The 23055-nt window shown below is 36.8% G+C and overlaps 1 protein-coding gene across 3 annotated transcripts in view; it reads right to left on the bottom strand.

Moving 5' to 3' along the window:
• Positions 1 to 23055, bottom strand: part of NALCN (sodium leak channel, non-selective) — a 208958-nt gene that overhangs the window by 150878 nt on the left and 35025 nt on the right. For all 3 annotated transcript variants that reach the window (XM_090129227.1, XM_031613736.2, XM_090129232.1), the window contains exon 7: positions 10971 to 11125. In XM_090129227.1, coding sequence (XP_089985353.1) covers positions 10971 to 11125 — 155 coding nt within the window. The remainder of the gene's footprint in view (positions 1 to 10970; positions 11126 to 23055) is intronic.

Genomic DNA, 23055 nt, shown 5'->3' with positions numbered 1-23055 from the left:
ATAAAATTGAGAGCAGAAGAAAAAGTAAAGCTTTCTGGAAAGTTGTTTTACTCCCTTACAGAGCTAACTATTCGGCTGTTGAAACTAACACCTCATATATCCTGGACTGCCAGGGGAAGTGTGTTCCAGCAAATTTGCTTAGCAGCAATAAAGTTTTCTTTGACTGTCAGTACAAGACAACTGTACTAATCTATTCACATTAGTTTCACCTGACTGCTCAGTTTTATGCAAGACTCAATTACTTCAGGATTAGCACAGCAATAAATTAAAATTCTCAAGGACCGCTCAAACTACTCTTAATTTCCCCAAACTCTACAACTTCTACAAATCATTTGTTAGTGTAACAGAACTAATTCAGTGGATGCTACTTTTGCTACTTGCTCTGTGTCTATAAACCATTAATAATGATAAAAAAAGATCTCAATTAATGAGGCAATGAAACGGTGTCACTGAGGAAAATGGCAAGTACGCAGAAACACTGAATGGCTAAGGCAGTCAGTTGGAGTTTGTCACTTTTTTTTTTTTTTCTTCCAAATCCAGGCCTCTTATTTAGTTGTATTGTATTAAGACACAGCCTTTTTTAATGTGCTGCAAATTTCTCATGAAAAGCTCTTTACAAATTTATTCCTCAGTTAAATTTAATCTGCATTTTAGTGATTGGTGACTCTGCACATAGCAGATGATCACTATGGTCCTTTTCAACCCAGGCCATTCTATGATTCTACATCACACATAAAACATTTCAGAGGCTGGAAAAGACTGAAAATTTTCAAGAAACATGCTCCTTGGTAGTCTGATCATTTTGGAACTCTGTTCCTTGCAACTAAAGAAACGAACTGTTTTCTCCACAAACCATGCAACCTCACTATCACAGACCTACACTAGAGAACCACCATTTTATAATGACACCATCTGTTTAAGACAGAATTGTCATACTAAATTATGAAATTGTAATAAATTGAATATTTCTTGCAAACTACCCCTCTTCAGTGGAAGGCTCATCAGGACCTCATGTTTGAAAGGTCTTTTCAGTCTTTCTACAGTAATAATAATTTTCCCATGTGTCCCAGAATTTTTGGTAAGCAGAGCTAATCATGACTCTGAAACCACTATCATACCCCACAGACTTGGGTAACTGCAACGTCTAGTCTCTATCAAGTTGAATGAACCAAATGCATTTGTCTGCTTCTAATGAACCTTAGTGCAATACTTTTAAATATCAAAAAACCTGTATTTTCAATGTATCATAGAATCGTAAAGATTGGAAAAGACCACTAAGGTCATTTAGTCCAACTGTCAATCCATCACTACTATGTTAATTAAACCATGACCCTTTGTGCCACATGAACACATTTCTTAAAAACCTCGAGGGATGATGACTCCACTACTTCCCTGGGTAGCCTGCTCCAATATATGACATTCAATATTAGGAATTTTTTTGGCTAATATCCAACCTAATATCCAATCAATTACAGAAATATTCTCATACATGTGTAGTTCAGAGAAGGTATAAAACCCATCCTGTCAGACTGCAGGACAAAATCACTTACAAAGGATAACCAAATTATTTATGACCAAAGGAAGTCAATAAGTAAGGGCCAATTACTCCATGTTTGGTCAGAAGAAAGATTCATATAGAGGATATCAGTATTTCTAAAATTAGTTTACTGGCCAGTTATCATGCAAAATGGCATAAGAATTGGTGTTTTGATTATGAGGATTACAAATCGTCAAATACACTTAAATTTAAATGAAGTAAACACAAATAATGAGGATACAGCTGTCCCCGGATCAAGAAATAACTTCAGAGGCAACAACACAGCATGAGCATCTTGGAGGCCACTTAAGGCAGAAGCATGAATGTTCTGACAGCATTGTGATTCAGTCAAGAGACTTTCTTCAGGAGCTGGGCTGAAGTATAGGCATAGCAGTAAAATGTGAGCATTCATTTAAGAGGGACAAGTGACAAGCATAACACATGATATCCATGTCAGAGCGTGGAAGACAGTAGAAGACCACTATAACGTTACTCAAAAACACAGCCACGTAAACTACAGAACTGGTGACCTTGGAAAATTAGGTGGCTAATTTTTTTTTTTTACTAATAAGATTTTTCTAATATTTCTCACTCAGAAGGGGAAGAAATAGGATCAAGATATAAAGTTCACTATGCAGAACATAAAGATGCGTGTAGGGGAACAGCTTATTGCTGTCATCTTAAAGGTCCTGTTTATCACACTGCTCTACTGTGCAATGTATGAAATTTATGTTCCACAGACACTGCCAAGACTGATAATATTGAACTATGTAAGCACATTTTACTAAAAGAAATTTGCCTAGCCTTCTTTTCCATTTCTGCTCCTAAACAACAGCCTTCTCTTGGTGCAGTGATCTGAGAATTAAGACATATGATTTAGCTTTTAAGGAAAGTCTGAGTAATTCTGTAATAGCAAAATGAATTTTCTGCACAATGCACTGATAAAATTTTCACCTTTGTCAGTTCAAAGTTATGACATTCTTATTATCTATTTTAACATTAAGTTATTAACAACACTACTGAGCATTCTTATAGTAGAGGAAGGATGGACCAAAATGTTTGAAACGGTCCTAATCATTCAATTTGTAAGACAGTATTAATTGCCTTTGGAAGATATGGTATTCAGAAATCAGTTTTCTTGAGGAGAAGAAGTGATAACTCAGCCACTTACACGACACTGAAGTATGAGAAGCAGTACATAAACAAGGCATCAAAATTGTAATAACGTGGCAAACAATAAATAAATTTAAAAAATCTCAGAAAAATGCAGCAAGAAAATATCAAGATACCTTAATAGCTTCAAGCTATTAAGCTTAAAGTTTCATAGCTATCACTATCAAGATGCCTTAATAACTTTAGGCCTTTAGAAAATTCCCTTAAATGTTTGGATTTGACATACTGTATTTCTGTGAAAGTTAAATTTGATCTAGAAGATAGTATCCTGTATCCCGTACCCTGCAAAAGAGAAATTATATTTGTCTATATTTAACTTCCATATATTGCAATTTATTAGTATTTTTCCTGCTAAACAAAAAAACCCCAAAGCAAAAATGGAAGGCCTTCTGTCATTAAGCTCTTTCTAATGGGAAATTAAGCATGACCTCAGAAAGCCAGTCCTTAGAAAGATGCAAGCAGTGAAAACAGCATTGTCTTTAAGCCTACAAAGGGATTCACTAGTTTCTCCCCTTTCACCTTGTTTGTTATATCTAAGGTACAACCTGAAATTGTTTATCTCATTCGCATTGCCATGGCTCACTACCCACAGTGCTCACATCCTTTGTAACTAGAATTATTTCCCTAGAGGAGAAACAAACAACTATCCTAAACTGTTCTCACCTTGAGTATATGGGGCAAATGAACCGTTTTCCTTAGTTCTCCAGGCTCACAAAAATGCTGCATCACCTTCTGAAGCTTCCTATCCAAAGGCAAATTTAGCCTGCTTAAGCTTATTTAGGTGCCCGGGTTTAGGAAGGCAGCAGGGTCTGCAGGAGTTGTGGCAGCAGGGGGCACACAAGAGGAAGGCCACTCCTGAAGGGACTGTGGCCCATAGCTAAACCCAGGCTGAAGCAGAGGCTGTGAACAAGGAAAAAGCAACAGAAGAAGAGTATGAAACAGGGAAAAGCAAGAAAGAAGCCACTATGCACCTAATCCAGGTTCTGTGCCTGGCCTTGCTCCACATGCAGCAAAAGTAGGGAGTGGGGACTAGGACAGGAGGAGGAGAGCTGTGCAGACTGAAATTGAGATAAACAAAGGAGTGAAGGTGTTTTCCCTGTTTCTTTACCTATTTTTTCTCAACACCTGAGTCAGTGATTGAAAGTTCATGTCAACTGGCAGCAAAACAAATTAGTGAAATTCCCTGAGCAAATAGTGTTCTACCCACAACAGTGCCTCAACTGGAATCAGGGCCCTATTACTCTCCATCTGCAAGGCTTAGATAGAAATTCCAGTGTGAAAAACAAAAGCCTATTGCCATATCAAACAATTATTTTCACAGGTTTCTCAATCAGCAGACTATTGGAGTATGATTTACGTAATTTTGGTTCACATTTAGAAAATCCGAATTTCATTGCTAGGCACTCTGAATGGCTTCCCTGATTACGTCCTGGCAACTTTACACATTAGCATTGTCATCAATTGTCACATAGCCACATAACAACCACACTGGCCACTGTCATGGATGAAGGCCTCCTTATTAGGCACTTTATATGCAAGCATTTGACAAAAAGAGCTGTATAAATAGAATGGTGTTAGATCTTTTTATCAAAGTATTTAATACTGTGATACACTTGGTAAGATAAATGGAGTATTAAGACTCAGTACATAATATCAAACATACATATCCTCTACAGGAGAAAGGAGTCTGACCCAAGCTTTGGTGAAATAATGACTGAGCCAACAGTTTTCGTAAGAACTCATCTCCCTGTGTGGTACAGTTAAATGGAGACCCTGACTTTATTACATCCATTTGTTGCTTTCTATCCCAGATACCAACAGACTAAGAGCCAAGAGATTCAGTCTTTGATGTGATGTTACTCATGCATTACCAGCCCTGTGTGCTAGTGTAAAACCACACTGGCTTTGTTCAGGTGAGTCTTTTGTGTGAAAGGGCAGAGAGCAAGGTAGCACCTCAGGAGGCTGAAAACAACCCTGTAATCCTTTTGGCTATCAATATTTTCTACTTTGAACAAAGAACCTAAACCATATTTTTATTCTGGTCATCAATCTGAATTTTACCATTCCTCATGGAGTCCCCACTAGGGACACAGAAAGATCAAGCAGTTGCTGACAGTGCTACCAAGAGGCAAGTATCATGTCACTTCTACTTTCTTGTCTTTTCCTTTCTTCTGAAGAATGGACCTTATGGCATCACACTCTTAAGAGCAGTGCCTTTTCAATTCAAACTGGTTGTACAGTCTCAGGTCTTTTCCCCATGTTTAAAGGATCCCTATAAGAATCAGTGTAACTCCAGTGTTTGGCATTAAAAAATCCAATTTATGGCTAAACATATAGACTATTTTGATCATTTCACAAATCTTTTATTAAAACAATAGCTATAAGTGAATAGAGGAAGTTGACTTTAGCCCCACAATGATGCTTCCATTAACAAACATTAAATTAGGCTAACTTTTATGCTAGTCATGGCAGACGTTTTTCACAATGACATATAAAAACTTTTTTCCTAATTACTAGTTTAAAAAAAGGCTCTCAACTGTAGACATGCCATGAATATTTAAATTCTGGGTCACATATCATAAGGGATAAGTCATTATAATATGAATGTGAAATATCTGAGACCTCAAGCTCTGTTGCTGTTCTACAGACCATGAAATTAGATGATTTTGCTGTCTCGTGCCATTGAACAATGTTCATTGTTACTATAAGGTGAGAAATGTTTAATAGACTTTTGTTGTTGTTGAACATGCAATTTGAAGCAGTCCTTAGCATTTGAATTTCATTCTCTTTGAGATATAACATCTGTATGTTTATCTCCTACACACAAAATTGACATTAATGTGGTAGTCTTTGGCAAATACTTTTGGCACATACCAGATGTAATTATTATCACTTAATAGAGTACTCACCTCAGCAAGCAATAGATTGGCAATATAGCATAGCGTAAGATTCCCTGCTTCTTTTTCTGAAATGATCTTTCATGGCATAGAAATTCTTTCACTTAACTTGTAGAATATTTTTTAACTTTCAGGGAGCTTTCACTCTGGGCTTTCTTCACTGTGGAGAATATTTTAGGCAATATGTAGCATTGTAAATAATGAAAAAATAAGTCTGTAGGATTATGTGAGGAGTAAAATCAGTAAAGTTGCTGCAAGTTTGCATCTGTAGGTGATTACAGATGATTGCACCCATGACACATATGAAATGATTATTAGCCAGATGTTACAAAAACCTAAATGCAAAAGGATTTATACTATATGGAAAGTACAGTTAAGGAGGAAAACTGCCCAGGACCCAGCAGTAAGTTCTGGGGGGTGAAAGGGGGTCTTGTACTTTTTTGTCTGCATGACACCCTTTCCAGCAGCACCCAGGCATTCAGCCCTACCAGTAACATTAGCATGGACCTGACAGGAATTACTGCCATGTTAAACACTTTGTATAGACACGCAGTCACACAGATAGTGACGTGTAAGGCAGAAGTACTTATTACGGTTCCCCAAGTCTCCCATACTCCTATTTAATTCAACACTTATGCATTTTAGATATGTTAGATCAAAATATGCAAAAATACAATTACATCCAATGAGTTATACAGTTATTGGGGTTAATTTATAGAATGAAAGTCAGTTTTCTCAATATTTAGCCCCAAATATTTACACACTTCACAATATTGTCATGTTATCAGATACACACTGTGGAGTTAAACGTTGCTCAGAGAAACAGACAAGAGAGTAAAATGAGAAACAGGCCAACTGTGAATGCACCTGATGCTCTCAGTGCGAGTCAAAGCTGAAGGCTGTGCTAATATGAAGCAAATATCAATCTTTTTATAGAAGTCTGAATCAAAATCAGCTAAGAAGTCTGAAAAAGAGAAGAGTTTGACAGTACTATACAGGTATAGTCAGTAGTAAGAAGCTTTGCCACCCACATCCACACAGTCAGCCAAGCCTTTCATTCATTTCATTTCTCTTACACCCACTCAGCCCCATGGGTAGTATTTGAAAAATCTTCCAGGCATTCTGATGGATAGCATGTTTTTCCTGCATTGGAACAACATCTACTTAAGAAGTTGTGTGTCGAACTCTTGGAAAGAGCATTTGAGTTTCTACTGAATTTCTGAGCCACTTGCTAGAAAAACCAGTAACTCTTTGTAACCTTCCATTAGCTGGAACTGTAAACATCTGAAGTCATTTCACCTATGGGGAGCAGATTATTCTTTCTCTCAGAACCTCAAAGAGTAACAAAGATTTAAGGTACAGAGGGCTTAGATAATTTATTCTTCACTCAATGTTTCATTTGTTTCCTTGCTTCATAAACCATTCTAAGATGCACCTCTGTGAGTGCTGATCATAATTATTTGAGAAAAGTAGCCACATAGAACTGCCCTAGCTTTTAATAACTTTACTCTCATTCGAGATTATACTGATGAATTTGACAAAGCTTATTGGTGCTCTTAATTTCATTCTATATCTGATCTAGAAATACATATGTTAGAGAAAAACAGGTGTTAGCCACAGATATACACTGATGCGTCCTATGTTTGAAATTGTCACAAACATCAAACATAAGTATTATATACTATTAATACACACTGGCAGTCTGTAGGCACTAGGGAACCTATGGCACAAATCTTATTGTATTCTTGCTATACAAACACAGAACGGAAGCAGGATTTGTAAATGCATGCAGCTACTAATTACAGATTGTCAGAACAAAAGACTATCAAATGAGTCTCCATAAGATCTGGATTACTTTTTACCAGGTTGATAGAAAATAAATTGTATTCATCAGATTTCAGATAAAATTAAGCTTAGAGGTTCTGAAAGTACTTAGGAGGAAGGAAATAAAACTCAAGAAGAACTTGGCAAACTGAAGAAACAGTAAAAAAAAAAAAAAAGAAAGCATGCTATTCAAAAGAGGCAAGTGCAAAGTTTTACCTTTTTAAAGAAATAATCAAGTAAATGAATACAAATTGGAAAGCAGTGATGGCAGCTCTTACAAAAGGACACAAAGGCAGTAGCAAATCAGAAAAACACATGAATCACCCACATCATGCTGTTTCGAAAATGGAAAACATCTCACTGGGATGCAGAAACCATAATAAAGCTTAAAAACACAGTAAGTAATATCTTCATTAGAATATTCTGTCAGTAGTGCACGTCAGCAAAGAGGTGTATCAACTGGAGAAAGTCTACAGAAGGCCAAAAAGAATTTGAGGTGTAAAATACATACAAGTTTTACAGCAAAAGACTGAAACATTTAGAACTATGTTGCCTTGCAGATCCTTAGGGGTTAGAAGAGGCATAATGATGGTCCTCAGAGATGTTAAAAAGCTTTTTTGCAGTTTTGTCTATGTCCATATTGAACAAGGTAAGAAGTTATGTTCTTAAATTGGAGAAAGAAATTCAGGTTATACTTTAGGAAAGTACAGATGCAACAGATTGCCTGGCAAGATTGTGAAATCTACTTCAGACAGAAAGAGGATAGACTAGATTATTCTGACAAGATGACTTCAAGCCATATTTATCAATGGTCTATAACTATGTTCTTCCTTAAAAAATTCATGTATGCCTGCATACAAATATAGATATAACGGATGAATGGAGTACTTCAAAGCTAAAAACAGGAAACCTGGAAATTGACAACTACCAAAACCCATGCTATCTTTTCAATTTCCATCCCTTTAAAGTAAAAACTGCTAATAGAATTGTGAGCAGAGTATGGTCAAAATTAAGGGACTTAATTTATTGTTATCTCCTTGGCATGTCCTCGCATAAAGAACTCCATTAACTTTCATCTGATGGGGACAGTTCAATCACTCCATAATAAAATTGTAAAAAAAAACAAAAAACTTCTCGCCCATGCTCCTTTTTTTTTTTTTTTTTTTTTTTTTTCCCCTAAGAAAAGAAGAGCAAAGAGAACTATCAAATATTTCTATACCACAGATTAAGTGGCGGTAATGATATGGTAGCTGTCAAAGTGCTATGCTCCTGTGATTTTTGTAATGATACACTTCAGGATCCAAGAGGACAGGCTGCATATTAATATGCAGAAGTAAAACATCAGTGAACATAAGCAATAAAATACTGTAATTACACAGAAAAGATCTACTTTATTACTTACCTGTTAACTACATATAAAGGTACATCACAGAACAGAGATTTATAAAATATTGATAAACTTGCTGGTTATTACTCTGCTTTTAACATTCCTAGTTTGAGAAAGCTTACTTAACATTTTGTGGCTGCTGTGAATTATCTGGTATTTTAAAATTTGGTAATCAGCTTTCAATTATCAGTTTCTGACTACGGTACTGAGAAGTGCTTAAATCCTGATTACTAACATCTAGATGAAAACAATGTACAACAGCTAATTCTCCTATGTGTATTAGCAATCTTTGATCTTTCAAATACAGCAATCAGAATGACATATCGATAAAGCCAGGACTGTGACTGAGGAGGCTGGAGTTTCAACAGTTTTTAAAATCTGCTTTGCAGGTTCCCTTGGACAGACTATTTCACATGTCTTTGTCAACCTGCTCTATCATTAAAAACATAATGGTTTCCTTTATTAAGCACTCCATACCTTCTTCCAATCATTCATTCACCTAATCTGATTTAACACACTGCAACTACTTTTCCTTGGTGACCAGGTAGGCAGCTAGAATAACAGCCTTCAATGGCACAGCTAATTTTGAATGTCAGGTTTAGAAGGGTGATTTCCATCTGTCTGAGGCACAATTTTTCTGATGATGCACCTAACCCACGCTCCACTGCCAAACTGTCTCAAACTAGAGAACTTGCATGTGGATGTTTTTATCCTCAAGTTGAACTCAGCTCATATTTCCCCAGGCATGGCAGTATGCCACAAACTTAAGAATCTGAAGGTTGTCTGTGAGATCAGACAAAGTTGTTCTTTGATATCTACTGAAGAAAAATATCATTTAAAAGACAGCTTCTACCAGAAGTGCTATTCAGTTAGCAGTACTGGGTACAACTGTTACACTTGTGCCTTCTGGGAGAAATAGAACGGAGCTTGGTTAAAATCATTTTTTTTCCTTCCTTTTCCATCAAAAAGAAGGACAGAAATAGTAGTTTCAATTCAGAAACTATTTGGTATCACAGAGTGCCTGTTATAACAGGAGATTATTCTTGTAACTCTCTGGTTGTGTGTATTCTGTGGGCTGGGAACCAATTGAAGTGACTTCAGCTGCAAAGGATCTCGGTATGCAAAAAATCCTTTTGGACTGTAGTCATTCAGTCATCAAACCTTTTTATTACATTCAAGTTTAGCCGTGGCCAGGATGAAAGTCTACTGGCTAGAGTTCATGCCAGGAAAAGTGAAAAACAGGCTTATCAGAGTCAGAGAGAGGCATCAGAATGAACATGGCTGTAGGCATGCCTTGTCATTTGAAGGGAATTCCCTTGCTGTGCTCATGAAAATGCACGGTTGCAGGTCATGTTGGACCTTTGTCTGCTAAATAAAGGTGAGATAACTGCAATACTCTGATAGTGTAACTGCACATTTTCCATTTAGATATGGATATCATCACTGCTGCCCATACCCTTGCCATCTTTCCTGAACTATTTTTCTGTGCTCTACTGATATCCCTATGGGGATGGGCACAGTACATGCCAGCTTGCAGAGACTGCAATTTTCAGGTAATTCTGAGCGTTTCTCACAGAACAAATGTTGCATCAGTAGTTTGATATCTCTCTGCCTGACTCTAGTCATTTTGTTGAATGATGTTCTGGCTTAAGCAGTTTGGATCCAGGTTGCCATAGACACACATGATGTCACTTTCTCTCCCTACTTTTTAGCATCAAGACAATTATCAAAGTAATTTCTGGTTTGGATTTTTTGAGGGATTGGGTGTTGTTTTTCTGTGGGCTTTTTTTTTTTTTTTTGGCATAGGAATTCCTACTAAAATTAGACAAATAAGATGAATTATATGCTCTACAGTGAATCATAAATAAAACACAGTAATTAGTTATTGCATTTGCATATTGATGACAATCAACAGTAAACTCTTCTTAAATAATGGTATTTAATTGGAAATCCCAGGCAATATAAAAATAAATAACTTCATAATTCCAAAGCAAATAGCAGCTTCTCTTTCCGGCATCCGGTGTTTGTTCTACTTGAGCAGAATGTTGACTTCACTAGATATCTTTTCAGAACAGACATGAGCTATCTGTTCTACTTATTTCATAAACATTTTTAAATGTATACTGAAATGGATTTTACCAGTAGGACAGACCTATCTCATTAAAGCCACTGTAGCCCAGCTCTTGCCTGCTTAGTCCCAGATCTTCAAGGTCCATGCATTTAAATCCAGGTGGGCACTGGTAACCTTCTTCTAGCTCTCTGGAACAGTGGGTGTCTGGGATAGCTAAATTATTCCAGGTTACATTTCTGCGAAAAATACAAAATTAAGGTGTTATAAAAACTCAGCTCATAGCAAAACTAAATACTTGAAAGTACGAAGAGTAAAGTAAAAAGTATATCAGCTATTATTTTTGCTATCTGATGTTTTCTGATGTATGTTATTTTCATTAATTAAGAACTTATGGTAAAAGATGAATTAACATTCTCATAAGATTTCAGTCCGATATACTGACAGTACAAATACAAGCAGAAGTTTCACAAGAATGCCTAGAAACCTCAGCAAAAACAGACTCTGGAAGACATGCAAGAGTTAACACAGAGCTGTTCCAACTGCTTTTTATTGGAATTTGGACACTTATTGCTTTAGTCTCCTTTGAAAATCTTGAGAAATTGTTCAACTGCGGGCCCAAGTAGCTTTGATATCCTTTAACATAATCTTCATGGATAAACTGTGAGCCATGTTTGTATGTGTTATTTACTTGAACCTTACTTAGATCAGGTTTCTACCACAGACATCCAAGCCCTTAATCTTGCTCAGGTACAACCAGTCACAGACAGGAAGGAATTCATATCATTACACCCTTCGTGCTGTTATGATGTAAATGCTGTTTTGACTGAAATGAGTCTGATTCAGTTCTGAAAGAAGACAATAAGGGCTTGGTAAAAAAAAACAAAACAAAACAAAAAATTGACTCAGTATGATTTATGTTGTAAAGGGTGTGGGAAAAGGGGAAAGGGGGGGGCAAATCTGTGGCTCCTTGTTCTGAGCCTGTGGCATACACACATGAATTCAAGTATATATCCAAGGACTCCCAAATCCTTGTAAAGAGAAGCTCAGGCACTTGATCCCTCATTGGCATTCACAGCGTGTCACTGATAATGACAATACATGACTGTTTGCTTTGATGGGATCAAAGCCATTCTTCTTCTCAAGAAGTGGTTTAGTTAAGAGGTAACTAGTGAAAATCACGTTCTGAACAGGTCCATGTTAGGGTTTACAAATCAATACAGGAGAGTAATAAGTGCAGAAGTGAGGATTTATTCTACCTGTTTTATGAGCCAATTGGTTAAAAAAGGAAAAAAAAAGATAAGAAAGGTTGTGATATGTCATAATTCCAAATGTACTGAACAGGCATACAGTTAAGCAGCATCAGTTTTCTCCTTCCTTGTATTCTCTCTTTCAACATATGGAAATTCTGCTTTTTGGTTCAGTCCCAGGGCAATTTCAAGACAGGCTTGGAAAACTAATCAGGGTGAGTTAAGGTCTGAGGAAAAAATGGTCCATAGCTTTCTCCCAGAGAAGCTGTGGATGCCCACTCTCTTGGAGTTGTTCAAGGCCTGGTAGGATGGGGCCCTGGGCAGTCTGGTCTAGTATTAGATCTGGAGGTTGGTGGCCCTGCACGTGGCAGGGGGTTGGAGCTTGATGATCCATGAGGTCCTTTCCAACCCAAGTCATTCTATGATTCAAGTTCAGGTTGCTTTTTGACTTCTTAGTCACAGCACAGACTTCTAATATAGAAACAAGCAAAAAGAACCACTGAAAGTTACAAAGAAGAACTTGTAATATTTCCCTTGTTATCTTGAAGCCTCAGCACAGAGCCTTAAAATTCATCATTTTAATTAATCTTGTTTGTCCACAGAACAGGTACAATTTTCAGTCTGCCCTATAGTATGATTAGTATCTTACTGTTCTTCTCAAAGTCCTCCTCCTTTAATCAAACTCACACATGCATTTTGACAACTAAATTGGGTGAACAGAAGCTGTAATTACTTTATTTTTCTTGCTTTTATGCACTGCATGCGATAGCAACAGATTATTCTAAATCTGTCAGTGTGAAACTAAAGCTTCCTACACATTTTTTCCTAGGCAATTATAAATGCAGATAATAACTGTAGCTGCACCCATTCTGTAGCCATTTCTTCATGATGCCTGAGAGCCACACAAATCTGCATGGATGAACACACACACGTGTACACCTCCAGCTGAAGTTTTAAAGAATGCTCTGAAAATTAACCATCTGCTTAACTGGAAAGACGGACACAAACATGTGCAACCATTTCACTTTTTGTAAACATGTTCAGCATCTGTCACTCAACGATTTAAAATTTAATCTGGGCACCTTAAGTCCTTCTTACAATACGTTAATTCATATCCAGTTGTGTGCTTTAAGTACTTTAGATTTATGATATAAAAGCCATTGTAGTATAGGATTATCAAAAGACAATATTTTATGAATATTTTCAAAGATTAAAATTAATTCGTTGGCGAAAGCACATGCAGAACCCAGGGTACTGGTAGCTAATTAATTGTACATTATGGTTTGCATTAGCAAATCCCTTATATGGATCCATCATCACAATGCAAAGCAGTTAATTTAAGTGCTTGATTTAAACTTAGGTCAGAGAATAACAGAAATGTAGAATTCTTGAATCACAGAATTATTTGAGTTTGCAGGGACCTTAAAGATTCTCTAGCTCCATCCCTCCTACTAGATCAGGTTGCCTAAAGGCTCATCAGACCTCGCCTTGAATGATGCCAGAGATGGGGTATCCATAGCTTCTCTGAACAACCTGTTCCAGTGCCTTATCACTCTCTCAGTTATTTTTATATGACATCACACCACCTTCTAAAGAAGAGGAAGAAAAGATGTCTCCATGCACTGTTATAAAGGAGGGATCTCTGAGGTACAGATCTCTACAAGCATAGGCTATTTAGGATGGATGTCACCAGCAGTTTGTGTTCTGGTTCAGGATAGTACTAAGCACAGATGAGTCTACATGGACTAGAATGTATTAAACTCCTAACACATAATTGGCTATAATATCAACTTTTATTTTCAGTATAACAGGATTTAAAATGTTTTGTTCCTACATGGGCCCTACTTAATATCAGCTTAATACTGAGGTGTTGATTCAGTACATAACTAGCTTTAAGCATCTGAAAAGCTCTATTAGGCAATGTATGTGTACGTGAATAGCTCTAAAAGTAATGCCTCCTATTTATTTCCATAAAAACCTCAACAGATACAAAGAGTATAATAACACTATTTGATAGAACAAATTCTCAGTTACAGAACACTATACAGAACACTGTATAAATACTATTTATACAGAACCATTAACTATAAATTTCTGTCAGCAGTGAATAAGAGCCTGCATGCTGTGCTTGTCAAAAACTGCATCACTGTGCCAACATGCAGTATTTGTTCTCCATAAATGTTCAGCAAGCACTGATGAATGTCAATGGATAAAATTTTTCTGCATAGAGAAATGTGATGACACACTTTTGCTTCATACACATTTCCATGTCAGACACCATTCTGTCAGACTTCCCCTCTGCTGCCATCTGTCACATAGCAACAAAACGTAACAGTGGGAAAGTTCAACCTTCTACTGCCATACCATGAACATCCACCTCTGAAGTTGTGAGCCATCAGAATAAAATAGGAGGCATTACTTTCGGAGCAGCCCTTGTACTTAGGTAATTTGCTGAATAGGGTGCCTCGATAAAATCCCAAACACTTGTCAGATGAACAAAGAAACAATTCATCCTGAGAGCTCAACTGAATATTTCTCTACCCACTACTCTGGTACTGGTATTTCTAAAAATTTCAGTAGTAGATTAGTAGTAGATTATTATTGGTCACATTTTTAAAAAGCTTACTACTGGCCAGCACTTTCATCAGCATTTCTACATATAACCATAAATTTCAGTAGAAGACTCATACCATAACTGGTCTCTATTGAAAACGTCATTCACTTAGATTTTCCAATTTGCGCTTCCCATTGAAGCTTAGAACAATGCTGCTCCTAGAATCATCACAGGTTCTAGATAATCCACGAACAGTATCATCCAAAATCGCTGGTGGTAGCCAGAGAAATTTCAGAGTACCTTTCTGGCTTAAAGATTACTGTTATTTCCTAGGCATAATTCTCCCTCTTATGTTCTACAGTCTTCCCAAAGGGTGATATTTTAATGTGGTGTTGTACTTTCAGATGAACTCAGGTCTAAAGTCATCATGCACCACCCGCAATTTACAGAATCTGGTTTCTGTTTCTAATCAGAGAACAAAATCTGTTTTATCTTTTAAACTGTAAGTGTGAAAACATCATCCATATTTAATGTTTCTCATAATTATACATGTAATTATAACTATAGAGCTTTCAAAGCTATCTGGTAACATATTGTCTCTGATATCCAAGTATTATTTTCATTACATTAACTAATTAGAGCGTGCATGAAGGACTTGTGAATTCAGGGACAGTATAAGCACAAAGTTTCATCTTTGGCAATGTTCCATATTGAACGTTTTAACTTCATAGGCACAGATTTCCATACTCAAGATTCAATAAGTGAAGAAAATATTAGATAGCATCTGCTAGGGATAATTATATTCAAATCAACAAGCCAAATAACTGAAGGCATCTCTCATCTCTCTATTAATTTTTAATAAAACTTGAGATAACAGGGAAATTCCGGAAGAATGCCAATATATTATTTTTAAAGGACAAAATTGTCTAGCATAAGACTTCACAAAGCAATTCATTCAATAACACTTAACAATTAAAAAATTGGTAGTATATAATATATATCAATAAATCATAAATGGCCTGAAAACTGATTAACTAAGAAATGATCATACATGATCTACCATGATCAATGAAGGAGAAATAGGTATAAAGTCAACAGCAGAGTAGAAACATGAAGGACAGTAAAGACTGGGAAATATGGTTATCAGGATCATTTGGTTACCTGAATCTAACAAAACAGAATGGGTTTTAGTACAGCTAAATGCAAAGTTGTGCAGGGAGATCATTGCAAGCAAACCTTATGGCTTAGAGTCTATGAAATAAAGGGGATAAAGGAGGATGTAAGTGCTACATCATAGAATATAGATGCTATGTGAGCATTTAAGATGAAGTGACATAACAGGACATTCTCTTATATTTGTGACAGTAACATTAGGGCAAGAAAGAGCTAATGCTTTCCCACGATGTACAAGAAAAGCAATAATGAATTCATGTTTCTCTCTGTATTACATTCACACAAATTATGATTAATGTTATATTCAGTATTTTGTTCATCAATTAAAATTGTTTTGAAGTTTAAAGAAAGAGGAGAGAAATATGAATATGAGAAAAGGGGAAATCATGTTTAGCAGTAACAGAATGTTAGGTTTTTTTTCGAAAGCATATTGAAGGGTGCCTAAATTATTGCATGCCAGTGAATTCACACAGCGAAGGTACTGGGAATTACATTTCTGTGTAATCTAGCATGAAAATGTTTAATGAGAAAAGAAAGCGAATGGTTGAAATAACACAAATTAAGATGATGAATTAGGAACATAGTTTTTAACAGTGAAACATCTTTCAGTATAAAATAAGAAGTTCCCTTGCTTATAAATTATTATTCTGCTAATACTCTAACCAAGAACAGATACATATCCAGAAGAGATACTGGATTCAGAAGCAAGCTATAATATTTCATAAAGGAGAAACATAATTAAGTAAGACTAAGTGATCCGATGATTTCAGTACATATGCCCTATGATAAATACATTCTTATTTCTTGTTATTCAATTAAGATCTTTTATTGATTACTTACATGTTCAGTTTCAGGTTTCAGTATCTGTTCTTTGTGTAGCTTTCACATAGTTCACTAGTATCAAAGCTGGAGCATTTGTAGATAGAACTTGGAATTTCTTATACTACTTAAGTAGATTTTTCAAGAAAAAAAAGTTAAGTGCTTATTCAACAAATTAACACAAGTACTGTTTTTATTCTCTTATTCATAAGGTAATTAAATCCAGTCTCCTAAGTCATAAGGCATGCTTAAATTGAATTCCCTAATAGAACGGCAGTGATACTAAGTAAAGTTTGATTTGATTGGGCTTGTTACTTTTTTTCACTTCATGTATGACCTAAATTAGAGCATATAAAATGAGTCTTTGAAGTTTCATCTATTTCTATTCACTTTTCAGCAGTTTTGAAGAGTCTGAAAGACATCTCCAGAGGTTTGGAGGTTGGTAGGTTCAGTCTGTCCCAGTTTCAGCTGGGACAGATTAAATATTCTTCATAGTGGTTGGTAAAGTGCTGTGCTTTGGATTTAGGATAAGAATAATTTTGATAACACATTGATGTTGCTGAACACTCCTGACACAGCACAGAAGTCTTTTCAGCTTCTTGTGCTGCCTTGGCAGAGAGGAACTGGGGTGTGCAAGGAGCTGGGGGATGCATAGCCAGGACAGCTGATGCAAACCAATCAGAGTGATATTCCATGCCAAATGACATCATGCTCAGCAAGAAAACTGTGGGTATTGGTCAGGGGGACAACTGCTGCCTGGGGACTGGCTAGGCACAGGTCAGTGGGTGACCAGTGATGTCCTATTAAACTGTCTTTGTCTTCACCCATGAGTTTTATCTCTTTTCCAGTTCTCTCCCTCATGCCACTGTGGGGGACTGAGCAAATGGCTGCGTGATGCTCTGCTGTCTGCCAGGTTAAACCACAACACTCATATTCCAGAAACAGCTTTCTTCATGAGCCAGAAAGGGAATTCAAGGCAGTTAGGTTCCTAACACAGGTGATGACATCTAAACCAGATGACTTTGTACTTATGACAGATAGCTTGCACTATGCAAAGCCAATGCTGTCACTGACCAAAGGAGAACAGGAATGACTGCAGCTACTTAACTGTGACAGTCCATTGGTTTCATCACTTGTTACCAGAATTAGAGGAAATAGAATTCAATTCAGTCTGTCATTACCCTTCAGAGTAACAAGGCCACTGAAGACAGAAAAATGAGTAATAGAAGAAACCTTTCCTACAGACTGTTGGAATGAACAGCCAGCCATGAGAAAGCAAAGCTCAGAAAAGAAAATACAAATGTTCCAGTGTGGAATTGTTCTTCAAATAGTACGCATGAACAGTACTACATTGAAATTCTATCAAATGTCATCCAGCATAACACCTCTATGGCAGCTCATTTTTATGACTGCTACAATCATTCAGGAGGGAGTTGAGTCTAATAGCAACTGCAAGATATGTATGCTAGTGTAAGACTTAAGAACTAAAACAAAATGAATGAATGAAATTCGCACAACAGTGAAGACTGTTACTATTAGTACTAAAACACAGGAAGTAGAAAGGAAGAGTCAAAACCAAATCTAGCTAGCTTGCATGAATCTCCATTTCACCAAGGAGTATCATTACTTATATGTTATCTACAGTACCTATTAAAATTCAATGAAGTCCTTCCACAGAGAAAGTAAAAAGAAAGTAAAAACAACTCTGTACTCTTTTAAATTGCAAGGGCATCGATTAAAATGTATGAAAAAAAATCTAAGATGAAGACTAGATCCATTTTTACTTTAAAAGATGCTCAGAATTGTTTAAAAACCCTAAGTTTGCATATCAAACTTACCTGGATTAAATATCTTCTTAGTAGCTGTTTCCCAGATACAGGGGAAACACATGTAGAATATGAAAATTGTATGCCTAAATTTAATTTTTGTAACTTTTGTGCGTCAAAGCTCAAAGAGGATAGATTTAGACTAGATATGAGGAAGAAATTATGAGGAAGAATAGAGAGAAGCTGGAACAGGCTTTCCAGAGATGCTGTGGATGGTTCCTCACTGTAGGCATTCAAGGCCAGGCTGGATGGGGCTTTGAGGAACCTGGTTTAGAGGGAGGTGGCCTTGACTATAGCAGGAGGATTGGAACCGGATGATCTTAAAGGTCCCTTCCAACCCAAACAGTTTTATGATTCTATGATACCTGCAGCGAGACAGCATTTGTAGATTTACCTAGCTCCAGATCATTACCCCTGGGAGCTTCCATCTTAGCCATCAGACAGGTTAAGATGTCAACATCACTAAACAATATGTCCAAATGACTCCAAATCTGTACTATATGCAACACAAATTCCTTCCTACAGCTTTTCTTGTGAGGCATGAATAATACACACAGGATGCCTTCACCAAATGTACCTACACAGCTCTGTGACTAATGTGCCATCTGAAGGGGCAAGAGCTGGGAATCTTGGCGCAGCAAAAGAAGAAGGTTGCTAGCACTAAGCACCCAAGAAAAAACTTTCAGCATTGGTCTGCTAATTCCGAATGGACACTATTAGGCATTTGATGATGGAATTGGACATTCTACCAGGAGAAAACAGTGTGATCTCTTGGTTTTATAGCATTGCCAGGCTGACAGGAAGTATTACAGGACAAACTGGATCACTGCTTTAGCTGCCGGGAGTGCTTCACTGACAGCATTATAGAGAATAGTATCATAAAAATATGTGGTTGCAGACTCCCAGTAAAGTCAAATAATTTTAAGAATATGGAATCTGCAATGCTCCTGAGAGTCCAAGAAATCCAAATGTTAAAGCCTAAGCTGGTCTACCCTTCAAGCATGCAAGCTTTATCTAGATCAAAAAAGAAAACTAAATGTTGACAGTTTACAACCAAAGCTTTTTCTGCAACTACTAGCTGAAGAGCTCTTCTCATTAACCTGTCAGGCAGAAAGAGTACAGGAATTTGAGCTAAATTGCAGTTTTAATACTGCCCCTAGGCAATGTGTAGGACTTTCAAGAAAAAAGGCAGGCAGCAGGAGATATTGAGGGGCTAACAGTTGTTCATCCTCATGAAAGGAGAGTGTGAGGAGGCTAACCTTAGTTTGAGGCAAGATAGGGGGAAGTGATGCAGACATGGAAATAGAAGGGACTGGATTGATGGTAAACTGCTAAACTGTGATGAGAGTTGAGCAAATTAGGCATCTGTGAGCCCAGCAGGGCTTGCTGCAGCAGAGACAGGCAGATCAGTATTTTAAGTGCTGAAAAAAAAAAAATAAAAGGAACGTAGTGTGTTTGTGTGAATGGCAAACAACATAGTTCACTGAGTATAATGAAAAATTAGATGAATATCCAAAAGCACTCTCACATCCCATCTCCAAGCTTAGTTATACACAAAGAGAGTGAAAACAGCTAGATGCAGCAAGCCATTCTCTCGCTTCTGCCCTAACACACAATTGCTCCACTCCTGCATCCAATCCTTCTAGCTTTCAATGTAATCCCCTTTAAAAGAGTAGGAAAGGCAAATAGCACTTAGGATTCTGAGGATATGGATATTCAACTTTTTTACATCAAAAACAACAAAAAATTGTAGAAATATAAGGCCAGATATGAAACTTCAACATAACATGATGCATATATCCCTGTCCCAGACTACTTTTGGTTTTCCCAAGGCGACAACTTTTAGATTCTCTTCAAACAATTCTTACGTAGTCTGATACTACAACTTACAATTTTTTATAAAGCACAATTCTATTGATTCTGTTCCTCAACTACGCACTCAAATCACTTTCTGAACGACTACCTTCTACACAGTCACCTCACAACGTTGTATTCATCATTTTTCCCAAACACTCCATGATGTCTCTGTTGACCTTCATTCAATATTTTTATAGAATCCTTAAGATTGGAAAAGACCACTAAGATCATCCAGTCCAATTGTCAACCCATCCCCACTATGTCTGCTAACCTTGTCCCTCAGTACCACATCTACATGTATCTTGAACACCGACAGGCATGGTGACTCTTCCCTGGTCAGCATGCTCTAATGTCTCACCACTCTTTTCAAGAAGAAATTTTTCCTAATATCCAATCTGACCATGTCTTAAATTTCTCAAGATCATTCTCATTCTAACCTTGTCTTCCAATATGTCTGCAGTCTCTCCCAGCTGCATGTCATCTTCAGTGCTCTAAGTATACTCTATTTGACATCATCCAGGATGTTAATGAAAATTCCAAATAGCACAAAACGGGCTTATATGAATCCGCGTTTGACAATTCCTTCCATTGTTACAGTGAGCCATTAATATGAACTCACTAAGAATGTTTTCTAAGACATCTTCCGCCTATTCTATGATTATTTTCACCTTAACTGTTTCACCTGTCAGCTTGAAAAATTGTCCTATGAGACTGTTAAAAAACATTCCTAAAATGAAGATATATGACATTCACTCTTGTCAATTCACATCTGTTACCCTGTCACAGATGAGAATTATCTGGTTTGACATAGCTTATTCTTGACAAATCGGTATTAGCTATTTCTCATTTCCTTGTTACCTTCCAGCTGCTTACAAATTTTTGTTTGCTTATTTACTACAGAATTCTTTCAGGTATAAAAGGTAAACCTACTGATATTCCAACTAAATAAAATGAAATTCCCTGGCCTGTCTTGCTCTGTCTCTTATCTTTTCTTCCTTTTTAAACTTCTGCTGCTTCTGTCTTCCAATTCCTTAGTTATGATCCCCAGATTCTTGGAAATAATAAAATAGCTGTGATAACTTCAGTTTGCTCATACATATCTCAGGGTGACTATCCCCATAACTTCAGTAATCCAAATTGTTAAGACAGGATTCAATTCATATTCAGCTTTCAGAAAACGGTAAAAAACTGAAAATAATATTGTTAATTGGTTTTCAATACATGTGGAATACTTTGCTCACAGAACAAAATCTGGAGTCTCTTTTAGAATCTTTTTCTTACTATTTCCTATAACTGCTTGGATACCCAGAAGTGATCCTTCTTCACAGCACTTCCAGGCTAAAATAGATGTACCATTCAGTGACAACTGCCATCTAACCTCTAAATATCAGAATATCCACAGACTTCTACATTACTTTTCTGGCTTCCTCTTGAAATATAAATCATAGAATCATAGACTAGGTTGGAAGGGACCTCAAAATATGGTCCAAGTAAGCCTAGATGAGATTATCTATTATCCTTTGCAGCTGAATATCTAAAAGCTCTAATTATAAGGGCTCCACTGTGTTTCACTGTGACCCAGTGTTTGACTGTTCTTGCTGTAAAATATTTCTTTGTTGTCCTAAGAAGCCTCTTCTGATATACCCTGTACTCATTGCCCTTTATTCCCTCCACATGTTTCTTTGTGAAGAGAGCCTCTATACACTTTGCAGCCACACCAAAGTACTAGAAAACTGTCATTAACTGAGCCTACAGGTTTCCTGTGGAAAGTTCAGTAATCTCTAGGCTCTAAATCAGCATGACAATTCAAGGGAAAAGCCTTGCAGATACACACAGAACTTTCCCTATTGCAAAGAAGAGCTGTGGCTATATGTGACTCACATTTACAGTCAATTTCACAATATTATACAAAATCCGCTCCACCTTACCATAAAGGACCACTTATCAACCAGAGGAGAGGAATCCCATGAAGATGGAGAGGCTGAGCAGAAATGCAATGTCTCCACTGGAACCAAAACTGTGTAAACAGAATCCCCTCAAATTTAACATGGGTAAACATGTGCCACTACTGAGCCACCGAGAGCTGAGGCTATTTAGTTCTTCTTAGAAATTTGTTAAAATGTCTCCTTACTCAAAAGTAGAGCTGGACAATAAGAAGTACTGGGAAGCCTGTGTGAAAGAAAACAATAGTCCAACTGCTTTGAATAACTGTGCTTCTAACAGTTCTAGAGAAAAACAGGATTTATACTCAGAAATTATGTATATTCTGGAAATGAGGATGAAGAGACTGCTCCCCTTGCATTTCTATAAGGGATGTCACCTTATCACCTTTTTCCACTCTTTTATAAGATTCCATCTGGATAGAATTACTGATTTTTTAGTCTGATGCCGTATTTTTCTTGATTTTGGATAGATTCTAAATAGCATCTGGCCTGGAAAAAGCAGGATTTCTTCCATTTTTCTTTTCCCCAAGGAAATACCAGAGACATATCACCATTGCAGAGATTCTGAATTAATTCCAAACAAAATAAAGCAGTGCTTTTTGCTTAACTGGCATCAATGAATTAATCCACCCTCTTAAAGAAGTCGTATTATATTGGTTCTTCAAAGTTGGCCTTGGATTTCTTCCATTACTCTGATACCCAGTCACTCATACTTACTATCTCAAATCCCTTTTGTTCTTTTTAATT

The sequence above is a fragment of the Phasianus colchicus genome, chromosome 1 (genome assembly GCF_987193195.1).
Source record: "Phasianus colchicus chromosome 1, bPhaCol1.hap1.1, whole genome shotgun sequence".
NCBI lineage: Eukaryota > Metazoa > Chordata > Aves > Galliformes > Phasianidae > Phasianus > Phasianus colchicus.
The sequence above is the reverse complement of the archived record's forward strand: the minus strand, read 5'-3'. Positions and strand labels throughout refer to the sequence as shown.